Source organism: Macrobrachium nipponense, chromosome 7 (genome assembly GCF_015104395.2).
Source record: "Macrobrachium nipponense isolate FS-2020 chromosome 7, ASM1510439v2, whole genome shotgun sequence".
NCBI lineage: Eukaryota > Metazoa > Arthropoda > Malacostraca > Decapoda > Palaemonidae > Macrobrachium > Macrobrachium nipponense.
Window position 1 is genome coordinate 41,795,476 of NC_061109.1, and position 26,871 is coordinate 41,822,346.

Consider the following 26,871-nt stretch of genomic DNA (forward strand, 5'->3'; position numbering starts at 1 on the left):
CTTCAAATTTGTTCCAAGATGAAGATAAATGACTGAATATTACTAGACTGTAAGAGTTTTAGCTTACAATTGCGTTTTTCGACCATTTCGGTAGAGTCAAAGTTGACTGAACGTGGTTTTTTTTCTATTTATCGTGATTTATATGCAAATATTTCAAAAATGAGAAAAGCTACAACCTTCAACTATTTTTTTTTGTATTCTACATGAAATTGCACACATTTTCATATATAAAACTTTATGTAACGGCTAATTTAAAATGGTACAAACATTACCACAATCGCACGTATGATTTTTTCGGAAGAGTTACCGCGCGGACGTAAAGAAAATGTTATTTTTTTCATAAATTCACCATAAATCGAAATATTGTGCTAGAGACTTCCAATTTGTTGCAAAATGAAGGTAAATGCTTGACTATTACTAGAATATAAGCGTTTTAGCTTACAATTGCGTTTTTCGACCATTTCGGTAGAGTCAAAGTTGACCGAAGGTTGAAATTTTGGCAATTATCATTATTTATATGAAAATATCTCAAAACTGATAAAAGCTACAACCATGGGTTGTTTTTAGTTGTATTGTGCATGAAATTGCGCACATTTCCATATATAAAACTTTATATAACGGCTAATTTTAAAATGGTGCAAACATTACCACAATCGCAATTTTTTTCGGAAGAGTTACCGCACGGACGTAAGGAAAAAGTTTTTTCATAAATTCACCATAAATCGAAATATTGTGCTAGAGACTTCCAATTAGTTGCAAAATTAAGGTAAATGATTGAATATTACTAAAATATAAGAGTTTTAGCTTACAATTGCGTTTTTCGACCATTTCGGTAGAGTCAAAGTTGACCGAAGGTTGAAATTTTGGCAATTATCGTTATTTATATGAAAATATCTCAAAACCGATAAAAGCTACAATCATGAGTATTTTATTGTTGTATTCTACATAAAAATGCGCACATTTTCATATATAATACTTTATGTAACGGCTAATTTACAATGGTACAAAAATTATGTCAAAGTGACGAAATAATTTCCGAGATGTGTCACAGATACTTTTTAGTGCGGCAAGAAAGAAATTCGCGCTTGCACGCCTGCGTAACGATTGTAAACAAAACAACACCTTGATCCGTGAACTCCCAGCATCCCCCAAGGCGCGTGATTCAAGAGTTTTCGGCTGGTAGGCCTAAAAGTATTTTTCTGCGAATTTTTAAAAAATCTTTTGTATGTCGACGTAAAATACGTCCAGTCGGCACCCGAGAGACAAAAAATGTCGACGTAAAATACGTCCAGTCGGCGTTTAAGGGTTAATATTTGCTCAGATTAGGTGACTGGTAATTTTACTCCGACATTATTTTGGAAGGTCTCCAATTGGTTGCATTATAATGAACCAACTGGCTTGTGGCCAGAGGCAGTTAAAAGTTGATTAACCAATTGAACAAACAAGCTTGTTCTGAAATGGTAATGGCCTTTGCAAAATTTGGCCACTGTTGTAAGTTTAACCTATCAACTCATGTCTTTTTCTTTCTGTTAATGCTTATTTCCAACACTGACTGTAACTTTAAGCCTATCACAGATGTATGACAACAAATTTATTATCTATAAGAGATACAGTATATGACAAATGTACATATTAGCGACAAAACACTATAAATTTAGTACAGTGTATTGGTCATGTGATGGCACCACCAATCTCAGGCAGTTTATATAACCAGTTTTAGAGATTTTCATAGAAATTTAGTTGGGAAAGTTTTCATTAGCATGTAGATTATGTGTATAGCATTAAATGCATGTATGTACTTGAATACTGTTTCTGATTATGAAATCTTTTATGAAATACATTTTGTTTTGAAGTACATGCAAGGTAAACCCTTGATTGCGGAAACAGTAATTATGCAAATAAAATATCTTTTTGTAAATTATTAGCCACTTAAATATAAGTGGTCATTGGCAATAAGAATATAGTTGAGTACCCTTTTGGTGTAGGTTGTTATTAGAAATACTTAATGGATTCATCAAACAGCTTTATGAGTTTACGTAACTGTATTTAGCTTGCACTTTTGATAAATTGTTAAGGAATATAGTGTTGAACTAATGTAATGAATATGATGCAGTGGAATATATTGATTACAGTACATACATTGTTTCAAATATTTTACATGCTTTACTTTAGGTGTTCTTTAAATAGAAACTTCTTAGATACAGCTTTTAACTTGTTTGTTGTGTGTTAGTTTCCTTTATTGACTTACTTTTGCTTAGACTCATGCAGTAACTACTTCTGTCTAAAAGCTGGACCTGACTGCCGTACACCACCAAAATCAGCTGGAGAGCTAGTTGCAAATTTCTCCAAAGAAGAACGACTTGCACTGTATGAGTATACATTGAAACATGCAGCTTCTGTAGCCAAGCCACCTGAACTTCTCTCCCCGGTTAGTACTACCTATACTGTATTCCATATGTATGGTGTAGAAATGTAGAATGGCAGTATTCAATGACTAAATCCCAAATCTTTCTGTCAAATATATAATTTTAAACAAAGGTTTTTGCAAATAATTCATAGTTTTAAGCCAATGGAGATGATGTTCTTTCACTTTTTATTTGTGTCAATTTATAAAGGAAGGAGCATTATACATTACTCTTGCAGCCAATATTGTTTTCACAGAAGGTTTTAATTCTAGAAAACTTTAAAGTTAAATACTCTTATTTCTTTCATACATAAATATTTCGTTTGCATTGATTTATATGCAGGAGGAAGTTCTTCATTCCCATAACCCAACATCTGGAGATCTCACACCCCTGGAGTTGAAGAAGGCTATGCGTGACTTTAAGAGGAGAAGGCAGGCTTATAGAACCAAAGTGTCTACAAAAAATAAAAGTCAAGTACAGGTAAAACATCTTTGTTTAGGATTTGTCTTTATTTTAATTGAGCTGGATGATTAGGTATGATAAGTAGTCAGTGCAGTCATTGCATGTTTGCAGCTTTAGGTATTAATATGAAGAGTAAAGTAAACTCTTTGACTGATAATGTGTCCTTAAGCTCTCCTGCTCATCAGAATATTTCCCCAAAACAGAATGCAATTTAGTTGTTTTTCAACAGTAATACACTCACCCAGTACATCATGTATGTGTACATTTCAACAATTGTAAATGAGTTTTTAAATGAGAGATAGGACACAAAATTTTTTAAGATTATGCAAGAGATTTATGAATATTTACACTTGCTTTCATTTCATAACTACTTAACCATAAAAATTTAGAAAATCACTTTCAATTAAAATCGACACTAATTTCAGTAAATTTTAAGTCTACTTTTTGAGACAGAGAATTTTATGGCTTTTTCATACTATAAATTCCACAAATATTACAAAATATAAATTTCACTTAGTATAACAGTAGAACAAGAAAATAAAAGCTCTTTTATTAGAGAGGGAGTTAGAATAGATAAAGTTTCGAATTGCTGTTATTTCTTTCTTGTAGAAAAATATTTCCTACTGCCAAATTTTGTATTTGTGTATTCTGTATTATCCATTTATATTCTTCTATGTTACCGTTACCAGGCTTATTCTTTCATCAAATTCTCCACAAGTTCTTAATCTTTCCATTTTTCTGTTTTCTTCCTGGATGTATTATTCCAAAGTGTTCTCTCCCTCATTCTAAACATTTTTACCCAAGGATGGTACAGAGGGATTTTCCCCCCTCTATTTCCTGTGTGTGTTTTGGGTGGAGGGGCATTAGATTATTTAATTATTGATAGGGCCTGGGAATTACTGATAGGAGAAATACACATTAGTTTGTGTTTTATCGTTGCAAGTGCTTGATTTGGGGTAGAAACTGGGGAAATGTACATAGTATCTTATGGTCACAAGAGCATTGGTGTTACTATTTTAGTAGCATTAGTATCTTATGATCACAAGAGCATTGCTGTTACTATTTTAGTAGCATTATAAGATTTTAAAATGCCAACATCACACCCAAATGAGAAAATTATTTCTACCACTTGAAATTACTACTACATATATTCTCATGTTATTTTACTTGTTGTTTCCTGTTGCATCTGTGGATGAATTGAAATCAGATAATTCAAACTCGGGTATCCCTAAGTTTATTATGGCAGTATCTTTTCATTTATTACATGAGAGCACCGTGATTTAGGATAAAATTTAAGATAAAAATTGACCAGTTGTAGAATACAAATATTTTTCATCTTTGATGAAGTCTCATTGCAAAAGTCTCCTCCTATGGATTGATAACTGCCCATTAAATTTTGCTTGGCAATTGTTTTAGGTGTTTTTCTAGATGACGTAGAATCTTGCAGTACCACACCCTTCACTACATACTCAATTTTGCAAAGTCATCTGCTGGACAGTGTTTTCTGTCAGACAGATTTGGTTATGTTGAATAATTCCCTGAATAGTGTTTCTAGACATGGATGCTGCATGAATTAGAGAGAGAGAGAGAGAGAGAGAGAGAGAGAGAGAGAGAGAGAGAGAGAGAGAGAGAGAGAGAGAGAGAGAGAGAGAGAGAGAATGGTCTCCTCTTTGTGCCAATTAATGTAAATTACCTATACATCCAGTGTGATAACTTTATTTCCATCTTTGTGATTATGGTTATTTCTTCTTGCCTTGTCCCTCATATTGTAAGTGTATTTGATATACACTCGGGTAACTGTTACCTTTCTGATCAAATATTAGTGTAGGGCTTGGGAATGTTATGGTACTTCATAGTTACAAGAAGTGCTGGTGCAAGAAATTGAGGTCACAGTTAGATTTTACTTTTGCTTAGGACTTGGGAATAACTATCCTTATAGTTGAGTTTTGGGAAATGTTTTATCCTGTGATTTTTCAATTAATTTTGCAGTTTTAGTGTAAATTAGCTTATGTTATTTCTCCTGTGCAACCTTTTCATGAATATTATATTGGTAAAATTCTAACACCCACTAACAAAATACATGCGTTACAGTTCTTATGTTTTTGTCCTCTTTCCTTTCTTTCAGGTCACTCGGGAGATAATCCACAACATGATGGTATTCTTAGGGACAGAGGAAATTGAGCACAAAACTGGATCTGGTACACAGCCTTCCCATAGTGATAGAAAAAGAAAACCCAGCAGCTCACCAAGAGATGATACTGGAAGTGAAGCATCTGTTTTAATGGACAGTAAGAAAATTAAAACAGAGGACAGTAGCCACTGTGAACATTATAAGAGTTCCGAAAAATTAAGCAAAGAAGACAAGAAGAGATATAACAGAGATAAATATTACGTACATAAGAAAAATACTTCATTTGATTATAGTAGTAAAAGCAGTAATAGGAAAAGGGATGCTAAAGTAATTCCTGATAACATTTCAAGAATACAAGATGATGTAAGGGAATTGCAGTCCAAGAGAAAGGGCAAGAATTTTGAAAAAGCAAAATATAGACAATCTAGTTCAGATAGTGCAAGTGCTGAGAACGAGAGAAATGGTAGTACTAGGCACTCTAAGAAAAGAAAATTAAAGAAATCTAAACGCAAGAAATCCAAATCAAAGAAATCTCATAAATATGAATATTCCACTAGTGAAGATACTTAGAATGAAAAGGGAGACTGGAGAAAAGTGAAAATTTGTAGAAGAAATAGCACAGGAAAGTATGTGGGGAAGAATTTCACAGGGACCCTTTGTGTCATGATGCTGGAGGCAAGTGTGATTATGATTAAAACAGTAAAGTATATATATAATATGATGTAATTGTGAAGTGTACCTGTGTAAATACAATCAGAAAACAGAAAACTTGAGTAGTCAGTTCCCTCTGCTGTTGTTTTTAGTAGATAGCTACTACAATATATTGCCAATGAAGTTCCCTGTGAAGTTGATGGCTCCATTGTAGATCCTAGTGATCAGCTGTTTTTTGCCCTGAATTTTGAAAGTCCCATGAGCTTTTTGGTCTCATATAAAGTAGGTACATAGATTATAATTTTGAATATATTTTTATGAAGCCAGTGGATGTTTTATTTTCTTTGAATTCTTTATTTTTATGTTCTTTCAGTATGAGTCCTGCATCTGTTGTTTGACTCTGGCTTTGCACATAGGTTGTAAAAGTTGATGTGGAGTAAACTTCCTGTTTACTTGGCACCTGGAACTATATTTTAGCTGACAGCAGGCTTATTTTCCTGCATAGCAAGAACTAACAATAGCAATAGTACTTCAGTTTTTCACACTAACCATTTTTTGTGTGTAGTTTTATAAGATCAGGTTGTATTTTCATTATGAAGAAATTAGCATATAAAGTCAAAAGGGAAGACTGGTCAAAAGCAAGTTACCATGACTGAGGCATGTCTGAAGCATTGGCAATTAGACTGAAGGCTGTAATATTCACAGAACATTTATTACGAGTATGAATGAAATATAGTAACACAAAGATTCACGGCATGCCTCTATTACGGAAGGTGGTGCACATTAGAGGCAAAACAGGACTATGAGCTTGGCTACTATGGAAGGTGACTGATGCAGCAGGCTTGGCATACACCTCAAGTAAGAGTAGAGATGGTCTTAGGCACTTAAAAACGACTTCTGATTGGCTGAAGGAACATTCCAAAAGGTGCAAGCTGATAAAGTAGACATGGAACTTGAACACCACTACAGGAGTCCTCAATCTCTTTTTCTTTTCAACTAATAAATTCATTCATATTTCTGTTTAATTTTAGTTGCTGAAATGGCATCCATTCCATAACTCTCAAAAGATAATTTTCAATGTCTTTATATCATTGTTGTCAATGGAGAAAATAAAATTGGGCATCATCTGCATATAGCTGGAACTTCACCTCATCACTGTAATAAACCAATCTCATAATACAAAACAGGAGTCGACATACAACACTCTCGTGGGCTCCATATGTGAACACTATTATCATTCATTTATTCAGAATTTATCATAGTAATCTATATACAGGCGGTCCCCGGGTTACGACGAGGGTTCCGTTCTTAAGACGCGTTGTAACCCGAAAATCGTCGTAAGCCGGAACAACGTTCCTGAAAACATGTCCACAGGGAAAATTTCACTACTAATTTGCAATTTTTCTTAGGGCCGTATCTCTAAAATTATCACTAATTTACTTTTTTCATGTGCAACACTGTGTATTCACAAATTACTGTATATTTTCATTAAAATACAAGAGAGAGAGAGAGAGAGAGAGAGAGAGAAATAACTCCTTACGGTTTCAATAGATTGAAATGAACGTCTGTAGGCAACTTTTTCCCCTTCTCATAAATACATATATTTCTCCAGAGAAGAGAGAAAGAGAGGACTGTGCAATTATGTTTGTCTGTCTATCAATTCTTTTGCTGAGAGCGAGAGAGATAAAAGGAAGGAATAGAAACACCAAATGTATGACAAGTATCTTGTGGAGAGAGAGAGAGAGAGAGAGAGAGAGAGAGTTGTCCTTACAGTATTTAAAAGAGAGAAATGGACTGATTATTGTATTTAAAATACTCAGATATGAATTTTGTACTTATAGTATTATTATTGGAAAATATTAATGATAAACTTATTACATACACGTCCATGAAAATGATCTCATCTCAGTAAGAGAGAGAGAGAGAGAGATTACATAAAACCATTAAATTCGTTGACCATTGTATGGGATTGTTAAGCTCGAGTGTCACTCGAGTTGAGGTGGGGAAATTGATACAGAAAAAGACAAAGGGAAGAATTTTCTTTTGAAATTAGTTATCTATTATTACTACTTCTATTATTATTATTATTATTATTATTTGAAAATATAATAAACACGTGCATCTACCATAAAAATTCTCTCATCTCAGTAAGAAAGAGGAAGTATCCTTACAAGTGAAATGGAAAGGTCATTTTCATCTCTTTAAAATATGACCATTATGAATTTTGTAATTAAAGTTTTATTATTATTATTATTATTAAGGGGGCCGGCCGGAACCCCTATATACAGTGGTAGTAAGGGCGAAAAACAAAAATGCAAAGTCATGAAAAAATTCATGGAGCTTCATATGGCAATTGAGAATACGTATACGAAATATTTCGTCAAAAATTCCTCTTACTTTCGCAGTTACAAGGTAATTAGTAAACATAACTCAATAAGCTAAAACATTCATCCATACAAGAAAATGCAATATTTCTTCTGTTATCGTCAATTTTGATAATTATTGGCAAAGAAATTGTGAGAAATGGCATCTGTACAGATTCCGTGGCTCGCAGAAGCGAGTATCTGGTTCAACCATGAATCAGTGCGACCATAGACTTCAAGTAGATTACAGGTTCGATTTTCACCTCGTGACTTTCGCTTGCTTTCACGTATGTTTATGAATGTTTCGGCAAGAAGTTCATCATGCCAATGAGGAAAAGACAAGCAAAACATCTCGCTAACATACAGACGAAGAAAAATCGCTCAAGCATTATTACAGAATATCATAATATACGCCGTAGTTAGTGAAGAGAGAGGGGAGGGTTGCTTAGTAACGCCCCCTTCTTGCCTGACAGCACACGTCACACTATGCCCAAGGCTACGATCTTTGAGCAAAGAGATCTTCATTTATGATAAATAACATAGTTTTGGTTTTTTTAATACCCAAAATGGACTATGAATTCATAATAATCATGATTTATTAAATTGTCTTTGTAAAAAGAGAGTACATCTTCGAGTTTCACCTCTGACATTCTCCTGCATTTATGTTTGTTTATCTCTGTTTCGGCAAGAATGTCATCATGCCAAAGAGGAAAATACAAGGAAAACATCTCGCTAACATACAGAAGAAGAAAATTCGCTGTAATAAGCCGAGTTAGTGAAGGGGAGAGAGGGGGTTACGTAGGAAGGAGTGCCCCATCTTGCCTCAAGCAGTGCCCCAGGCTACGATATATGAGCAAAGGGATCAGCATTTATGATTAAATTATGATAAATAAAATAGTTTTGGTTTATTAATACACAAAAAACAAATATACATTCATAATAATCATTATTTATTAACATTGTCTCTATAGAAATACGAAGGAAAACTTTGAACGCCCGTATCTCAAAACTATACTTATTGACCTTCAAAGTCTATCTCCTCACTTAGTTTTAAAGCTATAACATTGGAATTTGGTATATAACTCAGAAAGACATTATAGAACAACCAAATAGAGCCCTTTTTTCCAATTTTTGTTTTGTCTTTTTTTTATAAATTTTTTTCTCGTGATTTATAGGGTTTATTTTTTTACCATATTGAAAAATTCATATCTAGCAAAAAAATGACTTTTAGAAAAAAAACTCTCCATTCGATTGGAGGTCTACATCAGGTCTATATATGGTAGTAATCCCAGGTCTTAATATTAAATATCAAGGGAGGAGATAGAATTTGAAAAGGGGTTATTTTCGGGATAAATCGCCCTGGCGTCACAAAACCGAAGGTCAGAGGCGAAAATCATATGCGGTTTGGAGATGTCCCAAGTCACCTTATTAAGTGGTACGAATGTCAAAGTCCTGTCGTTAAAAAACGGCATTAGCCGGCCGGCCCCCTTAAATAACTGAAATTATCAATAAACATTTTACATACTAGTACCATAAAAATTCTTTCATCTCGGTAAAAGAGAGAGAGAGAGTGTTTATCTCTCTCTGTTCTCTCAAAAAATACTTACAACGCTTCCAGCGAAAGAGAGGGAGGGAGTTACCACTATGACACATTATTATCTTGTGTGGCATAAGAGAGAGAGAGTTAACCTTAATTAAAAGTGACATGGATAGATTATAGTACGTATTGTATTTCTTTAAAATACTATCACATATGAATTTTGTAATTACAGTTATTATTATTATTATTTGAAAGTATTAAAAACAAATAGTACAAGTACATAAAAAATCTCGAGTCTCAGTAAATGAGAGAGAGAGAGAGAGAGAGAGGGGGGAAAATGTCAGGACCACGTGATTGCAACACTGCAGCTCTTCCCCCAGCTCTTCCCCCTCCTGGCTGTCACAGAACTTGATATATCTGACAGTTTTAGTACCTGGATCTGAGAAAAGGTTACTGGAAGTTACTTGAAGAAGACTGGGATTTCCTTCATTCTTCCATAATTTTTTAAATATAAGCTAAAATCTTACTAATTCACTATGGTATTTTCTTTAATGAATTGATATAATTGCTGTATAAATTAATATTAATATTTGAAAATAGTAAATCATTTATTTATCATACTAAAAAACATACATCTTTGTAGTATAGAGAGAGAGAGAGAGAGAGAATTATAGTGATTATTTTCATTGGAAAATACAAAGAGAGAGAGAGAGAATTATAGTGATTATTTTCGTTGGAAAATACAAAGAGAGAGAGATAGAGAGAAACTGTGCTAAACTATAAAGGATTCTTATCTTGTCATAGTATGTGTTTTTTAAAAGCGTCGTAAACTCAGAGCGTCGGAAGCGTCAGCGTCGTAACCTCGGAACAAGCGTCGTAACCCAGGGCGGATTTTTCAATGAATATTTAAGAAAAAGCGTCGTAACCTCGGAACGTCGTAAGCTGGACCCGTCGTAACCCGGGGACCGCCTGTATTTCTTTTTCATTAGGGCGCTGAATGATCCAGATTCGTTCCGACGCTTGGTCCTCAAGACTTAAATTTCATAATCAATCAATCAATCATTCAACAATTTTCATGTTTACCAAATAAATTGAATGTTTCTTAGTTCTCTCTCTCTCTCTCTCTCTCTCTCTCCTCTGGTCACTGAACCTTCTCTGCTATATCATTAACGTACGCTTACTATAATATTTTATTCCCTTTCATTCATGAGATTATGAACGTTCATAAGACAATCAGCACAGTAATTTTAATAATATTCAGAAACAACTCATACAAATAGCCCAATTTACTTTCTGAGGAAAACACGGGGAGATAAATCCGACGTATTTCCATAATCTATTTCCTTCGTCATTGTGTTCAAGTTAAAATATTATGGGATAGATTGCACACATTTTCACAATGCTAATGATACGCGTATTTAGCTCTTCACTTTGCAACGGGTCAAACATGAACCCACTTCGTGTTATTGCGCAAACACCGTTGCTAACAGTGACGCGTTTCAGTCAAATAAAGAATATGCATTACGATTTTTTTTCTTTTATTTGTTTGTCCCTCCTTTCATGTCAGGCGTTGGTACTATAAGTTCTAGTACTAAATTCTTCAGCTGAAGACACGAAGACTTACAAAAAATGATAAAACATTTATATTAGGAGCCGCATCTTCCAGTGATTCAGTTGTCTTCATGGGTTATAATAAATTAATTCATTTTAGTCCATTGTGCGTTGGCAACATTCTGCGAGTCTAATATATAATAAATCTTGGCCCACGTATTTCCAAGCCCACCGATCAAGGTATTTTCCTTCTCCAACACAGCTGATAAATTACTGTATTTTTCCTCATAAAAATAATGCGTTCCATCAGAGCACTTTGGGCAGAGCCACTTCGTCTCCCTTATATTATCATCTTCACTTCTGCCATCTAAAAAATACATTTATGATGCAACTCATCACAACATTACGCCCACCTTTGATCTTTTCCTATTTTACGCGAGGAATCAACGTCCCGTTTTCACAAACCATGCCGTAAATATAGGGTTGTATCACAGGAACATTAAAATTATTTCTTATTTTTAATATACCAACCAGTTAATATTAATGATAGCTCCAATAATAATGTTGCAAATGATAGAGATGAATAATTAAGTGAAACCAAGCTTCTTTTGAGAGTTCATTCCATTGTGGGTTTCTGATTACTTAAAAACTAGGTTAAATTTTAAGTGTTTATGGGTTTCACAATTATACATTTATTTCCAAGTGCTGTTATGGGTTTTTATAATTATACAGGGATCATATTAAGTTTCACAACGAACGGTCCTCAATCAGTTATTATAGGCAACGAACGTAACCACTTGATGTTTACGTTGTTGGTCCGATCAGCTGGTTGGTTAAATGACGTTAAACTTGGGGAAAATATCGACACATTAGGTGGAAGTTAAAACTCTGGAAAAACCAGTCCCTTTCCAGTAAAGGGTTCCATTGGTAAGCGATGACTTTAGTTTAGAACTAGGGTAGCAATATGTAGAAGTCTAAAGTCAGGCTAAACTAGCATGGACTGGGGTTGGCTTTGTGACTTTGTCTTACTCATTCTAGTCCCAGCATCCTAGGCAATACGTAGATCATAACCACCGCATAAAATAAGCGGAATGATTGCACAAAGGATCCAGGAAATTAAAATTTGTACCTATAAATCTTTAATTTTCTCGCTAAATCCCCAGAGAAATGTTTCCCCAACTGTTTAGGTAAAACACCTCATGGTACAGGGGTGGACCATGTACGATCAATGTGTACCACCCCAAAGAAAGTACATTATAACGCGTCCTGACACCGGAGATGGGCATCAGTCGTGACTTGTTGGTGAGAAACGGAGGTAAAGACCTTTACTCTCCTTTCCAAGTAAGTATTTTCTCCAAAGTTAGAAAATTAAGGCCAAATTTTAAGATTTAAACAGAGGGTAGTGAAAAGGGGTGTACACGGCAGTCCAAATCTCACCAAAACGCTTTCAACATTCTTACTTACAACTCTAAATATTTAGAAGATTGACGCCATCTCGGTGTTTACGGAGTCGCTTGTGTCAATAAACTTCCCCCATTTCCTGTGATAAATCCGCACACCACTTGTACCCACAGACGCTGGGGCACTTTCATCACAACAATCGGAACACGGAAACTTACCATGACGTTTGTTAGTAAACAACTGTTTTGGTAGAAGAAGAGGACGAAGCGTGCACTTGGATAATTTTTTAAATAAATAGTAAAACATCAATATTTTACATATTTATGATGATTAATTTGAAAATATTCGTTATTGAAAAAGTGACTCGATTCTGACTCAAATTTAAGTAATTATTTTTTGGAATTAGAACGTTCGTTCAAGTCCTGTATTATGACGTCACAACATCTTGGCTTTCGTACCTATTGTAAATAATTGCTTTACTCAACTTTCTTGCAGAACAGTTTACCAGTTATTCATGCAGATTATGAGCTATTCATGTAATTGTTATAATCGTAATGTGCATATATATCTTTATTATTTACTTTTTGGATATATGAAGATGTTTTACTGCCGGATTATCGCCGTAGTGTGACGCAATCGTTTTCGGTCCCTGGGCCTCTGTTTTCGCACCATAAGAAATTATGGAGCCGAATTTGCAATGACCAGAAAGTCGTTAAAAGAGGAAAGTTAGCATTGAGGGGCATATGTTTTGATTGAGAAAAATACAAATTTATTCAATAGCTAGCTTGTAAAAAATACTTGATTACAAATAACATGGTTGACAACTAAGCAACAAACCTACTATACTATGGTTCAGCGACAGTGCAAGCTCGTTTTTGGGCAATACCTATTCCTGTAACGAACACTTGTATCAGAACGAGATTTTGCTATAGTGCATTACACCCAGTGCCGTAATTTATAAGGGTATCGTGAATCACTAATCGTAAAGAATAACGACACTTGACCTTGTGCCAAGAGGCAAAAACTCCATTATGCAGAAATGGATACAAACACGTGTAAAAAGCTCCACCTACCCTCTCCCCCCCCCTCCACTGCCACCCCTTTCCTTCTTCCTTCCTTCGCCTTCCTTTCTCTCTCTCTCTCTCTGTTGCTATTCGGTATGTGTTCACCCTCCAAACTGGGTTTAAGACTTGCACAAAACGTGGAAATTGGTGAAATTAGGCTATGTATTGGAAGTATATATACATAAATATTAAAGCAATTTTATCATTATTGCATTACTATGACAACTAGAATTCATGGAAACAGTTTTTAATAATGAATCGGCGTATGAGTGAAGCCTCCACTAATGTGGCAACGATGATTTTGCCATTCTTAGCATGCAAACATTAAAGGTTACATTTATTTCTGGCATACAGTTATTAAAGAAATTCAAAATACTAATATAGACTGAAATCAATGAAAAGTACTAGCAAAAACAAAAAAGAAAAAAAAAAATTTAATCCACTTATCCGTAGTCGTTCCTCTATGGTTTTCGGCAGCCAGATGTACGAAAAGGTTAGAAACATTGGATTGTATCTACTTTAGAAATATCTGTAATTTTTCGGGGTAATTTGGTTGCAAAAGAGGGATAATATACAGTAGTACCTCGAGATACGAAATTAATTCGTTCCGAGGCGCCCTTCGTATCATGAGGTTTTCGTATCTTGGACCACATTTTAGATGTAAAATGGCTAATCCGTTCCAAACCCTCCAAAAACACCCCAGTAAATTTCATAATAAAGCTAAATTGACCTATAAACAATGAAATGCTACAACAATTTGGACCATTCAATACCTAAATTAATAACAAAATGCAAAATAACCTGTAAATAAAGTGTATTAGTGTACATGGTATACAAGAAATACTGTACGTAAAATGTGGAAGCTTACCTTTCGAGTGAGGCTATCTCCGAAAGTGGCGGCATAGGAGGAGGAGGACAAACGATTGCCCTTTATGAAAAGCGGTTAGAACATCCTTAATTTATGCAGTTTTTTTTTTCTTTTTTTTCATTTTTAACTTTTTTTTCCTACTTTTTTTTTTTTTACTTTGCGTAGTTTTTTTTTTTTTTTTTTTTACAGAATTTCAACTTTACCACCACTTTCAACTTTCTGTTTTTTATCACTTGGTTCTTCCTTTTTGCTCACAACTTTCAGTTTTTTATCACTTGGTTCTTCCTTTTTGCTTACAACTTTCAGTTTTTTATCACTTGGTTCTTCCTTTTTGCTTACTCCTGCTAATGCTAAAGGCCTCTTTAAAAAATAACGATCTAAGGAAGATTGCTTCTGCCTACTTTTCACAATGTTCCTGAAACGACTCAGGCAAACGTCATCGAACTGCACAAGCATACGACCTGTGTGAGCCTTTTCGGGGTGTCTTTTTTTCTCTAAAGGCGTAGTGTTCATTACCGGCTGCCCGTCTTGATAATTATCTACTTATTGTTGCACCTCATGACTCTGTTGGCCCTGGTGTCCATCAAAACCCTGTTCAACCAAATGCTCTCTCTGCAACTGATTTGGGTACTGAATGTTCGGCTGCTGACCTTCAACATAAACTGAAGTGCCTTGATTATACTGGTATGCATGTTGTAAATGATTGGTCAACACCCTCTGTTCAGCAGGGAGAGGAGATTCTACCAACCTTGCAAAGTTTCCAGTTATCCCATGAGAGAGACCTTGATCTCTTATCCCATGTGAGAGATCTTGGTCACTTATCCCACAAGAGAGATCTTGGTCAATCATATCATATATGTCGTCACTCAAGAGGTGCTCTTCTTTTTCCATTTTCTGTGAAAAGACATGAGAAATTTTTTATTGACGATCCTGAAACGAATATCGCGTGCGTACTATAACAATGCTGGTACCGAGTGGCCGAGGCACGCCACCACGTACATAGATGCATGATGGGAGGGATGCTGGCCAATAGGAGAGAAGGATCTCATGGCCGCGACTAGCATCAGGAACCAATGGGAGAGCAGGAGGATGGTGGTGAGTCTACTAAGTTGGCGGCGCGCGTTTCAAAATTGTTATCGGTGGTTCGGGCAAATCTCGGACTTTACAGTTACCTTTTGTATTTTGAAAACTTTTCGTATGTAGAGCCATTAAATTTTTTGTATTGGTTTTCGTATCTCGAGTTTTTCGTAAGTTGAGCCTCTCATATCTCGAGGCACCACTGTACATGAATTAAATTAAAATTTTTAAATAACAAAGTAAAGTTGAACTAAATAACTAGTAAAGTAAACAATTTAGGAAATAAAACTTTGCAGTTTCGTCGTCTGCTGTTCGTAACTGTGTTTGTGGCGCGCGCGCTTAGGAACCAGGAACAGCACCTTGTTTAAAGTGCAATGTGGAGTGATTTGAGACCAAAATGTGTATAATAACAATCAAATAAGCACTGTGGAGTTTCAGTTGTGATGGCAGTAAGGATAAAAACCACTGATTACAAGGTAAAAATGAATTCAGTTCAAACCATGACCCGGGAATAAAAAGTTTCATACTTTCAGTAATATAGGCAACAAAATGTTGTTTTATTGTGCTGATTACAACTGCTATCTTGAGTAAGATCAATAAACGTTACATATATATGCTAACATTGTTCAAATGAGTGCTGGGAAGGCTGGGAAAGATGGTGGTCGTCACTGATCAGAACCTGTACATCCACACGGTAGCCGCCATATTGGATTTCAAAACTGCCTTGAAAACATATTTTACGAAGAGCATCACATGCTTATTTTAGTTCGTATGGGGCTTTCATATATCACATTATGTTGACGAAACTTCAATCTTTTGAATGGTATGCTTGGAGTTGTAATTGTATTCTTGTTTCACCATTTAAATATCGAGTGAATAAGACCTGTCCACCGTGATAAGGGTTGGTAGTGGCAGGTGTTTCCCCCTAGTATAGCCTAACTCCAGTAGCTACCTACTACCCATGCATTTCTTAGCTACCTAGGTATGCAACTATAGTAGTATTACACTAGTATCTAGTTGGGTAGATCCAGGGTACCTATCCGCAGCGGACCAGACTATGGCAGTTGCTGTTTTTCTATGCAGTTTTACCTACTGAACAAGAATTTAAAGTAATATTTATTCGGACGACTGTAATCAGCCCCCAGGGGCCAGTGCATTTTGTGGAAGAGGGTTTTATTAGTGGAAGGGATTACAGTACTTCCAGATGAATAAGTCGTTTAGCAAGTTCCAGAATGTGAAAGGTGTTACTTATGATCCTTATCAGCAATTATGCACAAGACAACCATTGCTAAACTGAGATGGGCAGTCTGAAAACATATATGATGTTTTAATTGGTTGAAAAACAGTAAGCATATTTTTATGTAGCACATAGGTTAAACGACCAAACGCTAACATTGGGGCCACCTCTCCCGGAACGTGGCCACCTTCCCAAAAAAGTATTCAAACTCGCTGCCGTGAGACCTCTACAGTCCTCTTGATGTAAGTGTTTTCTCCTAAATTACAAAATAATAGCGTAATTCAAGCGCTTTTTCAATAAGTGGCCGCATTCCAAGTGAGGTGGCTGCTATGTCGCTGCTCTGTCATTTACCCCAAACAAAGCGCTTGCACATGCTTGTGAATGGTGCATGCGCTACAACCACCTATCACCTCCCAAACAGTGTCAACAAGCCTTACAGAATACAATTAAAATTAACAATGATGGACTGGAAAGATGATGCAGGCCATCATATTTGTGTAGGTGAGTACGCATATTATTCACTATCCCACTGTATTCCCTGTGTAGAAATCCATGAATTATAATCACTCGGGCATTTCTGGCATTAAATTGGTGTTGGCAAGATATTAAAATAACCTAGTATTACCAATGAAATACACAAAAGAAAGGAGAAAGTGAAATGACTTGTGTACATATAATGAGAATATACAATTGTTTGGCTGTCCAGGTCTATGAGATTAATGGGTCAGCTAGAGTACTACATTAGACAGAGCTAAGCTAAGCATTTATATAGCCTTTGGCATTGGAATTTAATTTTACTTGATGGCCAGATTAGAATTATAAGTAATGTAATGGTAATTATATACATTAATTTCATATCAAATATTTGAATTATGAAGTATATATTCTTGAATGCCTGTCTTATAATTTATGCTTTTTTCCACAACCTTTATATTGGTACAATTGTACAAGTTGCTTATAATTGAATTATAATCAATGAAACAGAATTTTTCTGGTAGTTTTTGGTATGTTCATACTTCAGTATTGTGACATTGTCATTAGAAATTCTTTGGGTATTCATTCCCCTGGTTCACATTCAATTAGTGAATGAATTTAATAAAGGTTATAAACTGTACACATCTTAACTAACCACCATGATACTAACATAACTTAAGGCACGGGACCATACGGCAGGGTGATCCATAAGATATCCCCGACCTAATATTACATAGAGCATTATAATTCATTATGGGTGGTGCTTGGGTGCAGCGTAACCTAACCTACTCTGCTGAACCTAACTTAACCCAGAACACTGGGTCCACCCTGTCTGCGGATGGAAAACTATCTTGCTGAAGACAGAGCTTTCTATATTTAAATGAAGATTCATTTTCTATATGTACATTTTCCTCAATCTTAGCCCAATTCCAAACCAATTTTTACATAAAATGAATACCAAAACTAGACTGTCTAAAATTGTTGCAAAAGCTTGATAGATTTTCTCTGGAGGAGAATTCATGCCAATATGTTCATAAGCTCTGGTGAAATACTGTATCAGTTTTTAGGTACGTATATTAAGACGATCTGCATAATAAACCCATCTCACTAGGAAGTATTTTATGTAAGGCTCATGGTTGGGCTTAGGTTGATAAAATGGATGTGAGTTGTGTCTGGATTTATCCCCCTTCTGTTCTCTTCCTAACCTCTGACAGTCCAATGTGTGTTTGTGCTGGTCTTGGTAGATGCTGGTGAGCTACACAGCCAGTCTAATGATGTGGTGTAGTTTTTATAATTTTCATCCATGATGATGATAATGACTGCCTATAAACCTAGATTTCCTGTGCTATAGATGGAAGAGAAGGGTTCCCTTAACTGTGTGCTTGTCAAGTTTGACTTTCAGCCTCTTGCATAGGTAGTACTTGAGTCAGCCTCCCTATGTCCATGAACATGGCCAGGGAGCTGTTATTTTTGGGTGATGTTAGACTCTGTGCAATCTGTTGCCATCTGGCACAGTTTTATTCTTTTGGAACAGTACCATTCATTCTATGAGGCAAAATCTCTCTCTTAAGGAGTCTCTCTCCAGTAATAAACAAAGAGGTTTATATTCAGGTTGGTACTTGTAGCAATGTGTATTAAAGTGCAGTGACTGGCATCTTTTATAGATATGTTAACATGAAGTACAGTAGTTATATTTAGTCCCATCTCCAACCAGTCTTGCATTTATCCCTTCGGGTGAAGGATAAATTGAATAAATTACTTTAAAATGTCATTTTTATTTACTGAAATAAGTTACTTTAATTTTTTCTGGTTTTTCAGGTCATCCTTCATGAAGTCGGTACTATGATAAGTAGATTGTATGGAGGAAGCTTATAATTGCTGCATCAGCTATTTTGAGCAATGGGAAATCTTCTAAGAGCAACAGTTCAAAATGGAGTGCGGTCACTCTGCTGGCACCTCCTAGTAATGTTGACAGTAATAGGACTTCTTTTTATTTTGGGAGTAGGAGCAGAATACTCTACAAACTGTTCTTCACTGTTGCCAGGGCAGTATCTTTGTATTGACCGTAATATTGATCCTCATACCCAGCAACCTCGTGGATGTACTAAAGAAGGTCGAGCTACAGTAGTCTGTACCTCTGCTCCAGGTATAATTTGTTCAGAAACCAATAACAACACCTTCAAAAAGGAAATTCCTTGCAAGTAAGTTTCTTGTGTGTTGTTATTCTTGTCCACAGTTTTCATGTCAACTTGAATGATTTTTGATGAGTTATCTGAATATTGTTATTTATATACAGTAGAAATTGGAATATGCATGTTACATTAAGTTTTTATTTTACCCACAGGTATACAAATGGATACTCTTATGAGACTGCATTACTTTTGTCAGTCTTTCTCGGAATGTTTGGTGTTGATCGTATTTACCTTGGCTATTATGCCATTGGACTTGCAAAGTTCTGCACCCTGGGGTTTTTGTTTCTTGGACAGCTAATTGATATCATTCTTATTGCAACACAAACTGTGGGACCTGCCGATGGTTCCTATTATGTTATAAGTTACTTTGGTGCAGGCATTGAGGTCATTCATATGGATAACATGACTTTCCGTAAGCCCCAGGATGACTGGGAGCTTTCAGGTGATGCATTAAAGGATTTATGAATTCTTTATCTACCAAAAATGATACAGTTCCGTAACATGTGTTATTTCAAGTTGAATATTATGTCATAGTCAGTTGTAACATTTGAACAGTTTTCTACTGTATAGTTTTATATATATGTACAGCTGTTAGGCATTGTACAGCAGTTTGTAAATAAACAAACTTTTCTGTGTTCTAAATAGTAGATAAGCCATACGTATTTGAAAGATTTACAGTGGAGAGTTCCAGTGAACAAGTTCTTTTCCAAGCAACCAGCTGGTTGTGTATTCAGTCTGTGATACAGAAGGACATTTGATGCAATTTCTTAAGTACATGTAGATGTAAAATTACTTTGTATTAAATGCCCTGAATAGTGTGCAGTATCTCATTTATACCTTCTTTGGAAGAATATACAAAGTAAGTTATGGTACCAAGAGGAAACGTTTACTTTTACTCATGTATACTATATTACAACATCAACTCTTGAGGTGATACGGCTACAAAATCTTAGATGTTTATAACTTGAAATTTAAAAATCCCCTTCTGATGGCTTTCATTGCTTACAAGAAGGCATTATACCAATGAAGTACAATGTTATGGAAAGTTTTGCATCCCTATGGCAATCCCTTGAAGTAGATGTTAAGTTATTGTTGATGAAGTTTTGATAAGTGAAGTTTCACTAAGTGCTAAAAGCAATTGCTATTTCACCTTTGCTGTTTGTACTTACAGACTTTATAATGAAAAAAAGTGGTTGAGATGAAAGAGACAATTTAGAATGGAGTAATCACCGAAACTTAACAGTAGACTTAGACTATGCAGATGATGCTGTTTTAATCACCAAAAAACCACACATATTTATATTACATTTTATATCTAGAGAGATGGAGGTCATAATAACTACTACTAAGAAAAGCAAACTATGAAAATAAACCTGCTGTGTGACACATGCTGAAAATTCAACTTTAACAATAATAACAGCTTCAGTATTTTGTAATCTGTGTTGTTGTCATAGTTAGGCCTACAATTTAAAAAAGCAAGAAAGCTTAGTAAATTTCCTATATGAGGGAACTGTAACCAGTTACTTCACAAAAAAAACTTATATTTGCCCCCTGACCATCATCATTATTGCCTTTAAAGCCATGTGATGCAAATTGCCTTTTAAACTCTGCCATTCATGGTTCTTTTGTGCTTTTACTTCTGCATATCTCCATGCATCTTTAGCCTCCCGTCAAACAGTTTTCATCCAAAGAGGTCTGATTCTTCTAATGCTTCTGGTGCCCTAAGAGGCACAGCTGACACTATTACATATTATTTTATCCCAAAAACCTGGAAAATTACTTATTTTTCATCTGGAACGCTGGCTTTATTTTAACCACACAATAAAATAAAAACTGTCCCAGCCCACACACCAGATTATGATAACCCATTACCTATTGAAAAATGTACAACAAAAAGTATTGTCCCTTTGAACAATACTTTTAAAACTGTAAAACACACACAAGCTGCTCTTGTCCCAACCAAAGACAGAAAATACCTTCCTCACGACTTTCTAAGTACTAATTCATTAAAGTAATTTGCAGACAATCAGACCAATAGCCTATATAACTAAATGGATATTTATTATCTAATATATGAAAGTATGGAAATATGCGTAAAATTATTGTTCATATATTTAATTATATACATTTACTACATTATATATATATATATATATATATATATATATATATATATATATATATATATATATATATATATATATATATATATATATATATATATATATATATATATATATATATATATATATATATATATATATATATATATATATATATATATATATATATATATATACAGGCATCCCCGGGTTACGACGGTGTCGGCTTACGACATTCCGAGGTTACGACGCTTGTCAATAGACGTTATTTCCAGGGTTACTACGCATGTTCCGGAGTTGCAACGCATTTTCCAGGGTTACGACGCCTACAACGCTCATCTGGGAGATGAAATTTGACACCAAAAATGCAAAATAATCAATATTTGAAGGTTTTTTGATGAAAAATGCCATAAGAATGCAGTTTACATAGTTTTCAATACAACCAAAGCATTAAAAAGTAAGGTTTTCTTAGGATTTTTGACGATGTTCCGGCTTACGACGATTTTTCGGCTTACAACGCGTCTCAAGAACGGAACCCTCGTCGTAACCCGGGGACCGCCTTTATATATTTATATAGTATGTATAGTATGTGATATATTATATATATATATGTATATATATATATATATATATATATATTATTATATATATATATATATATATATATATATATATATATATATATATATATATATATATATATACTATATATATATATAATATCTATATATATATATATTATATATATATATATATACGTTATATATATATATATCGTATATATATTATTATTATATATAAATATAATAAATATATAATATATATATATATATATACATGTGTGTGTGTATGTGTATAGGGGAGAGTGGGGTAAGAAGCCCCCCTTAAGGAGAAATACTTTATTGTCTACAGTATTGCAGCTATAGACCTAATAGAGATATTTCTAGAAAGCTTTGTTATTGGTGTATCAACGATCGTAATCATGAGAAGCTGTTAGCAATTTAGGATAGTAGAAACATGACCTAAAAGAAAAAAAAAAAACAAAGGGGCCCTTTTACCCCATTGGTGGGTAAGAAACCCAGGGTGTGGGCTTTTTTGCCCCTTACCTATGATATTTTGGTACTTCATGAAAACAACCATTTATAATGAATAGTAAACGTCTATTTTTGCTATATATAAAAAATTCACCCGTTTAACACAAAAATATTGAAGAATAATGTTGAAAAATATACAGTAATTAATCTTAGAAATCTTAGTTTCTTGTAAAACCTAGGAGCTTTTTGGTATTCATAGGAGCTGAAATTAGCAAAATTGTAAAATAAATTGATGCTTCCTCTACATGACAGCTGTATTAGCACAATTAGAAATAAATTTACTTTATTTATATAGCACCAAGAATAACACAAATAAAAGTAATAAAGGATAAATGTTACATAAGAACAAGAATGACACACGTAAAAAAGTTAGACTAATTTCCTGTACATTACTCCATTCACTCTGGCTAAAGTGCTGTGACTGTGGTGGTCATCTGGAATTGTAATATGCTTTTCTGTTCAACTCCGCTTAACTATTTTAACAAAGTGATGTAGCCAGTCTACGAAACAATCAATATCAGACCATCCATTTGCTGTGCGTCTAGCAATTGATCCAGGTGGCCTGCCAATCATAAGTAGTGGAGTCATCCTTTTACTGGCAAATATAAATATAAGAGAAAGATAAACTCCAGCTGCATTCATTGCACAAATAAGTTGTAGTGCGTCCTCTTCCACCACTGGTTACACATCCAACTGATCAGATGGGGTAAAAAGCCCCCACTTGGGCTTCTTGCCCCAAAGCATAGTGGGCCTTTTACCCCACATGCCATTTTTTTAAGTAACAAACTCCACCTCCTGTACCCCAATTAAGTTTTCAAGTCTGGATTGCAGTGCAAGATATTGCTTAGTTCTCATTTAAAGTATCTGTAGTTAAAGCACTGACTTAACCACAAGATGTCTGTACAGGATATCCCTGATATAGCACGCATACTTACCTGAAATGTGTCCAAAGAAGAAAAATGTGTGCTGGCTGTTTCCCATTCTAGTTCCCCCTGGCTGTTTGGTACAGAAAGCTTCAGGCAGATGGTGTTGCTGCACTGATCAGCTCACTAAGTTACTATGATATGTAATACGCAAGAAAATAAGGGTGGGCCTTTTAATCCACTCTACTCTATATATATATATATATATATATATATATATATATATATATATATATATATATATATATATATATCTAATAAAAGGAGCCCATAAAAACACCAAATAAATAGAGAAAAAAAGTACTATATTTCAGAGACTGCTGTCTCCCTCTTCAGGTAGATGAATGAGAAAAGTTTACAGAAAAGGTGGTATTTATACCAAGAGGTCCATCCACAAACAAGCCATTTAAGTCACCCCCGCTGATAATCTTCCTTTAATCTTCGTAAGGGTTGGTTGAATGAAGACGTTGTCGATCGTGTCCGAAATCCATGCTCCTTTTGAGATGTTCATTACCTGCCTCTCTTTTTATTAAGGCCGATTCCATCATTTGACTCTTGTACCGGCAGTTGCTGCTATAAATTACACGTGACAAATTCCAGTTTATTCTATGGTTATGTTCATTTATATGGTTGAAAATAGCCGAGTTCTGTTGTCCATACCTAACTGACCGTTTGTGTTGTATTAATCTCTGGGGAAGGGATTTACCTGTAAATCCGATGTAAGATTGGTCACAGTCCTGGCATGGGATTTCGTATACCCCAGAGTCCTTTGGAGATGTCTTTTGTTGGACGTTAATCAGGGATTTGACTAAGGTGTTTGGGTAAGTAAATACAAAAGGGTTCGATTTTCCGAGGGGGTTGGTTATTCTCTTAATCGTGTCCAGGTGGGGAATTATTATTTTATTGTTGGGTGTATCTCTGTCTTGTCTTTAGGGGGTCGGTAGAAAATTACGTTTGCTTTGTGAATTGCTTTCTCAATTATATGGTCAGGATATTTTAAAGACGAAAGTTGCTTGCGAATTAGTTCAAATTCTTTTTCCAGGAATTCTGGGGAACAAATTCGTAAGGCTCTTAAGAACAAGTTACTAGCTACACCTATCTTGATAGTAATGTCATGATAGCTAAAGTAGTGAATGTATGAAAGTGAGAACGTTGGTTTTCTGTATATGGTAAATTTGTATTCTGTCGTATCTCTGATTATTAAAACATCAAGAAAAGGAATTTTGTTGTCTGTTTCCCATTCAACTTTAAATTTGATGCTGGGCACTAATGTGTTTAATTTCGAGAGGAATTCATTGAAATTGCCCCACCTATTATCCCAAAATGTTAGGATATCATCCACGTATCTCATCCACAGCATGTTTTTGGGTTTTATTGCATTTATTACTGTAGTTTCAAAGTATTCCATGTACAGATTGGCTAGAACAGGACTTAAAGGACTACCCATACTACACCCGAATTTTTGCTTGTAGAATGATTTCCCGAATGAAAATACGTTATTAGATGCACATAATTCAACTAGCTTTATTATTTTGTCAAGCGCCAATGGGAAATGATCTGAATAGGGGGATAATTTTACCCTTAAAAACTGAAGAACGTCCTGTACTGGTACTTTAGTGAACAGGGAATCTACGTCAAGGCTTAAAAGTTTTATGTTGTGAAGTGGTATATGTGCTTCTCTGAATTTGTGACAAAAATCTTCCGAATGTTTAATGTGACTGGGAGAAAAAGTGCCTAAAAAAGGGGAAAGGAGGCCAGCTAACCATTTAGAAATTTTGTAATTGAAAGCACCGGCACATGAAACGATGGGTCTGAATGGAAGATTGTCTTTGTGAGTTTTGGGAAGGCCATAAAAGTAGGGTAATTTAGGATTAATTACTTTAAATTTCTCTAATAGTTCAATACTCTTTTTGTCTTTGCCAATTAATCTTACTTTCCGAAAAAATTCTGTGGGAACGTTTTGGAGGGGATTTTTCGTCAGTTTTTCGTATGTGTTTGTGTCGCTAAGGAGCTGGTTGATTTTGTCAAGGTAGAAGTCTTTGTCCATTATTACGATTTTGCCGTCTTTGTCGGATCTACTTATTATAACATCTAACTTTTTTAGCGAGTGGATGGCTATCATGAATCTGCGGGGAACAGGATATTTCTTATGTAAGTCAGTTAAAGCATTTAGTAATACTCCTTTTAAACATATCTCTTCTACGGACCACATATACAGGTATCTGATTTCATTCTGTTCCGACATTGCTGCCTATAATAGCGTGACTCATTCCAACAGACTTCTACGCAAGTTAAATAACCTAATAGACAATAGTGCATGGAATAATCTTGAGCAACAAGACAAAGTTTTAAACTTATCCAACACCCCCCTTACTGTAAATCAACATTTAGTTTTAAATTTAGGCTTATCCTTTGCCCTTATGCCAGACCGCAAAAACAACCTAGACTTCATAGTGGCTTTTGATAAATTCATATCTGACAAAAACTACAACCGTGAAGAGATATGTTTAAAAGGAGTATTACTAAATGCTTTAACTGACTTACATAAAGAAAATCATCCTGTTCCCCGCAGATTCATGATAGCCATCCACTCGCTAAAAAAGTTAGATGTTATAATAAGTAGATCCGACAAAGACGGCAAAATCGTAATAATGTAAGTCAGTTAAAGCATTTAGTAATACTCCTTTTAAACATATCTCTTCACGGTTGTAGTTTTTGTCAGATATGAATTTATCAAAAGCCACTATGAAGTCTAGGTTGTTTTTGCGGTCTGGCATAAGGGCAAAGGATAAGCCTAAATTTAAAACTAAATGTTGATTTACAGTAAGGGGGGTGTTGGATAAGTTTAAAACTTTGTCTTGTTGCTCAAGATTATTCCATGCACTATTGTCTATTAGGTTATTTAACTTGCGTAGAAGTCTGTTGGAATGAGTCACGCTATTATAGGCAGCAATGTCGGAACAGAATGAAATCAGATACCTGTATATGTGGTCCGTAGAAGAGATATGTTTAAAAGGAGTATTACTAAATGCTTTAACTGACTTACATAAGAAATATCCTGTTCCCCGCAGATTCATGATAGCCATCCACTCGCTAAAAAAGTTAGATGTTATAATAAGTAGATCCGACAAAGACGGCAAAATCGTAATAATGGACAAAGACTTCTACCTTGACAAAATCAACCAGCTCCTTAGCGACACAAACACATACGAAAAACTGACGAAAAATCCCCTCCAAAACGTTCCCACAGAATTTTTTCGGAAAGTAAGATTAATTGGCAAAGACAAAAAGAGTATTGAACTATTAGAGAAATTTAAAGTAATTAATCCTAAATTA

The 26,871-nt window shown here is 34.9% G+C and overlaps 2 protein-coding genes across 3 annotated transcripts in view; both read left to right on the plus strand.

Moving 5' to 3' along the window:
* Positions 1-5,975, plus strand: part of LOC135217513 (U11/U12 small nuclear ribonucleoprotein 48 kDa protein-like) — a 251,591-nt gene extending 245,616 nt beyond the window's left edge. For both annotated transcript variants that reach the window (XM_064253468.1, XM_064253469.1), the window contains 3 exons: positions 2,289-2,428; positions 2,748-2,885; positions 4,993-5,975. In XM_064253468.1, the coding sequence (XP_064109538.1) occupies positions 2,289-2,428; positions 2,748-2,885; positions 4,993-5,568 (854 nt within the window). In that variant the 3' untranslated portion in view covers positions 5,569-5,975. The remainder of the gene's footprint in view (positions 1-2,288; positions 2,429-2,747; positions 2,886-4,992) is intronic.
* A 5,898-nt stretch (positions 5,976-11,873) lies between these two features.
* LOC135217496 (TM2 domain-containing protein CG10795-like) lies at positions 11,874-20,234 on the plus strand. The gene is made up of 3 exons (XM_064253447.1): positions 11,874-12,030; positions 19,043-19,425; positions 19,569-20,234. Exons 2-3 carry the CDS (start codon positions 19,124-19,126, stop codon positions 19,879-19,881), a joined length of 615 nt encoding a protein of 204 aa, XP_064109517.1. The 5' UTR covers positions 11,874-12,030; positions 19,043-19,123; the 3' UTR covers positions 19,882-20,234.
* The last annotated feature ends 6,637 nt before the right edge of the window (positions 20,235-26,871 follow it).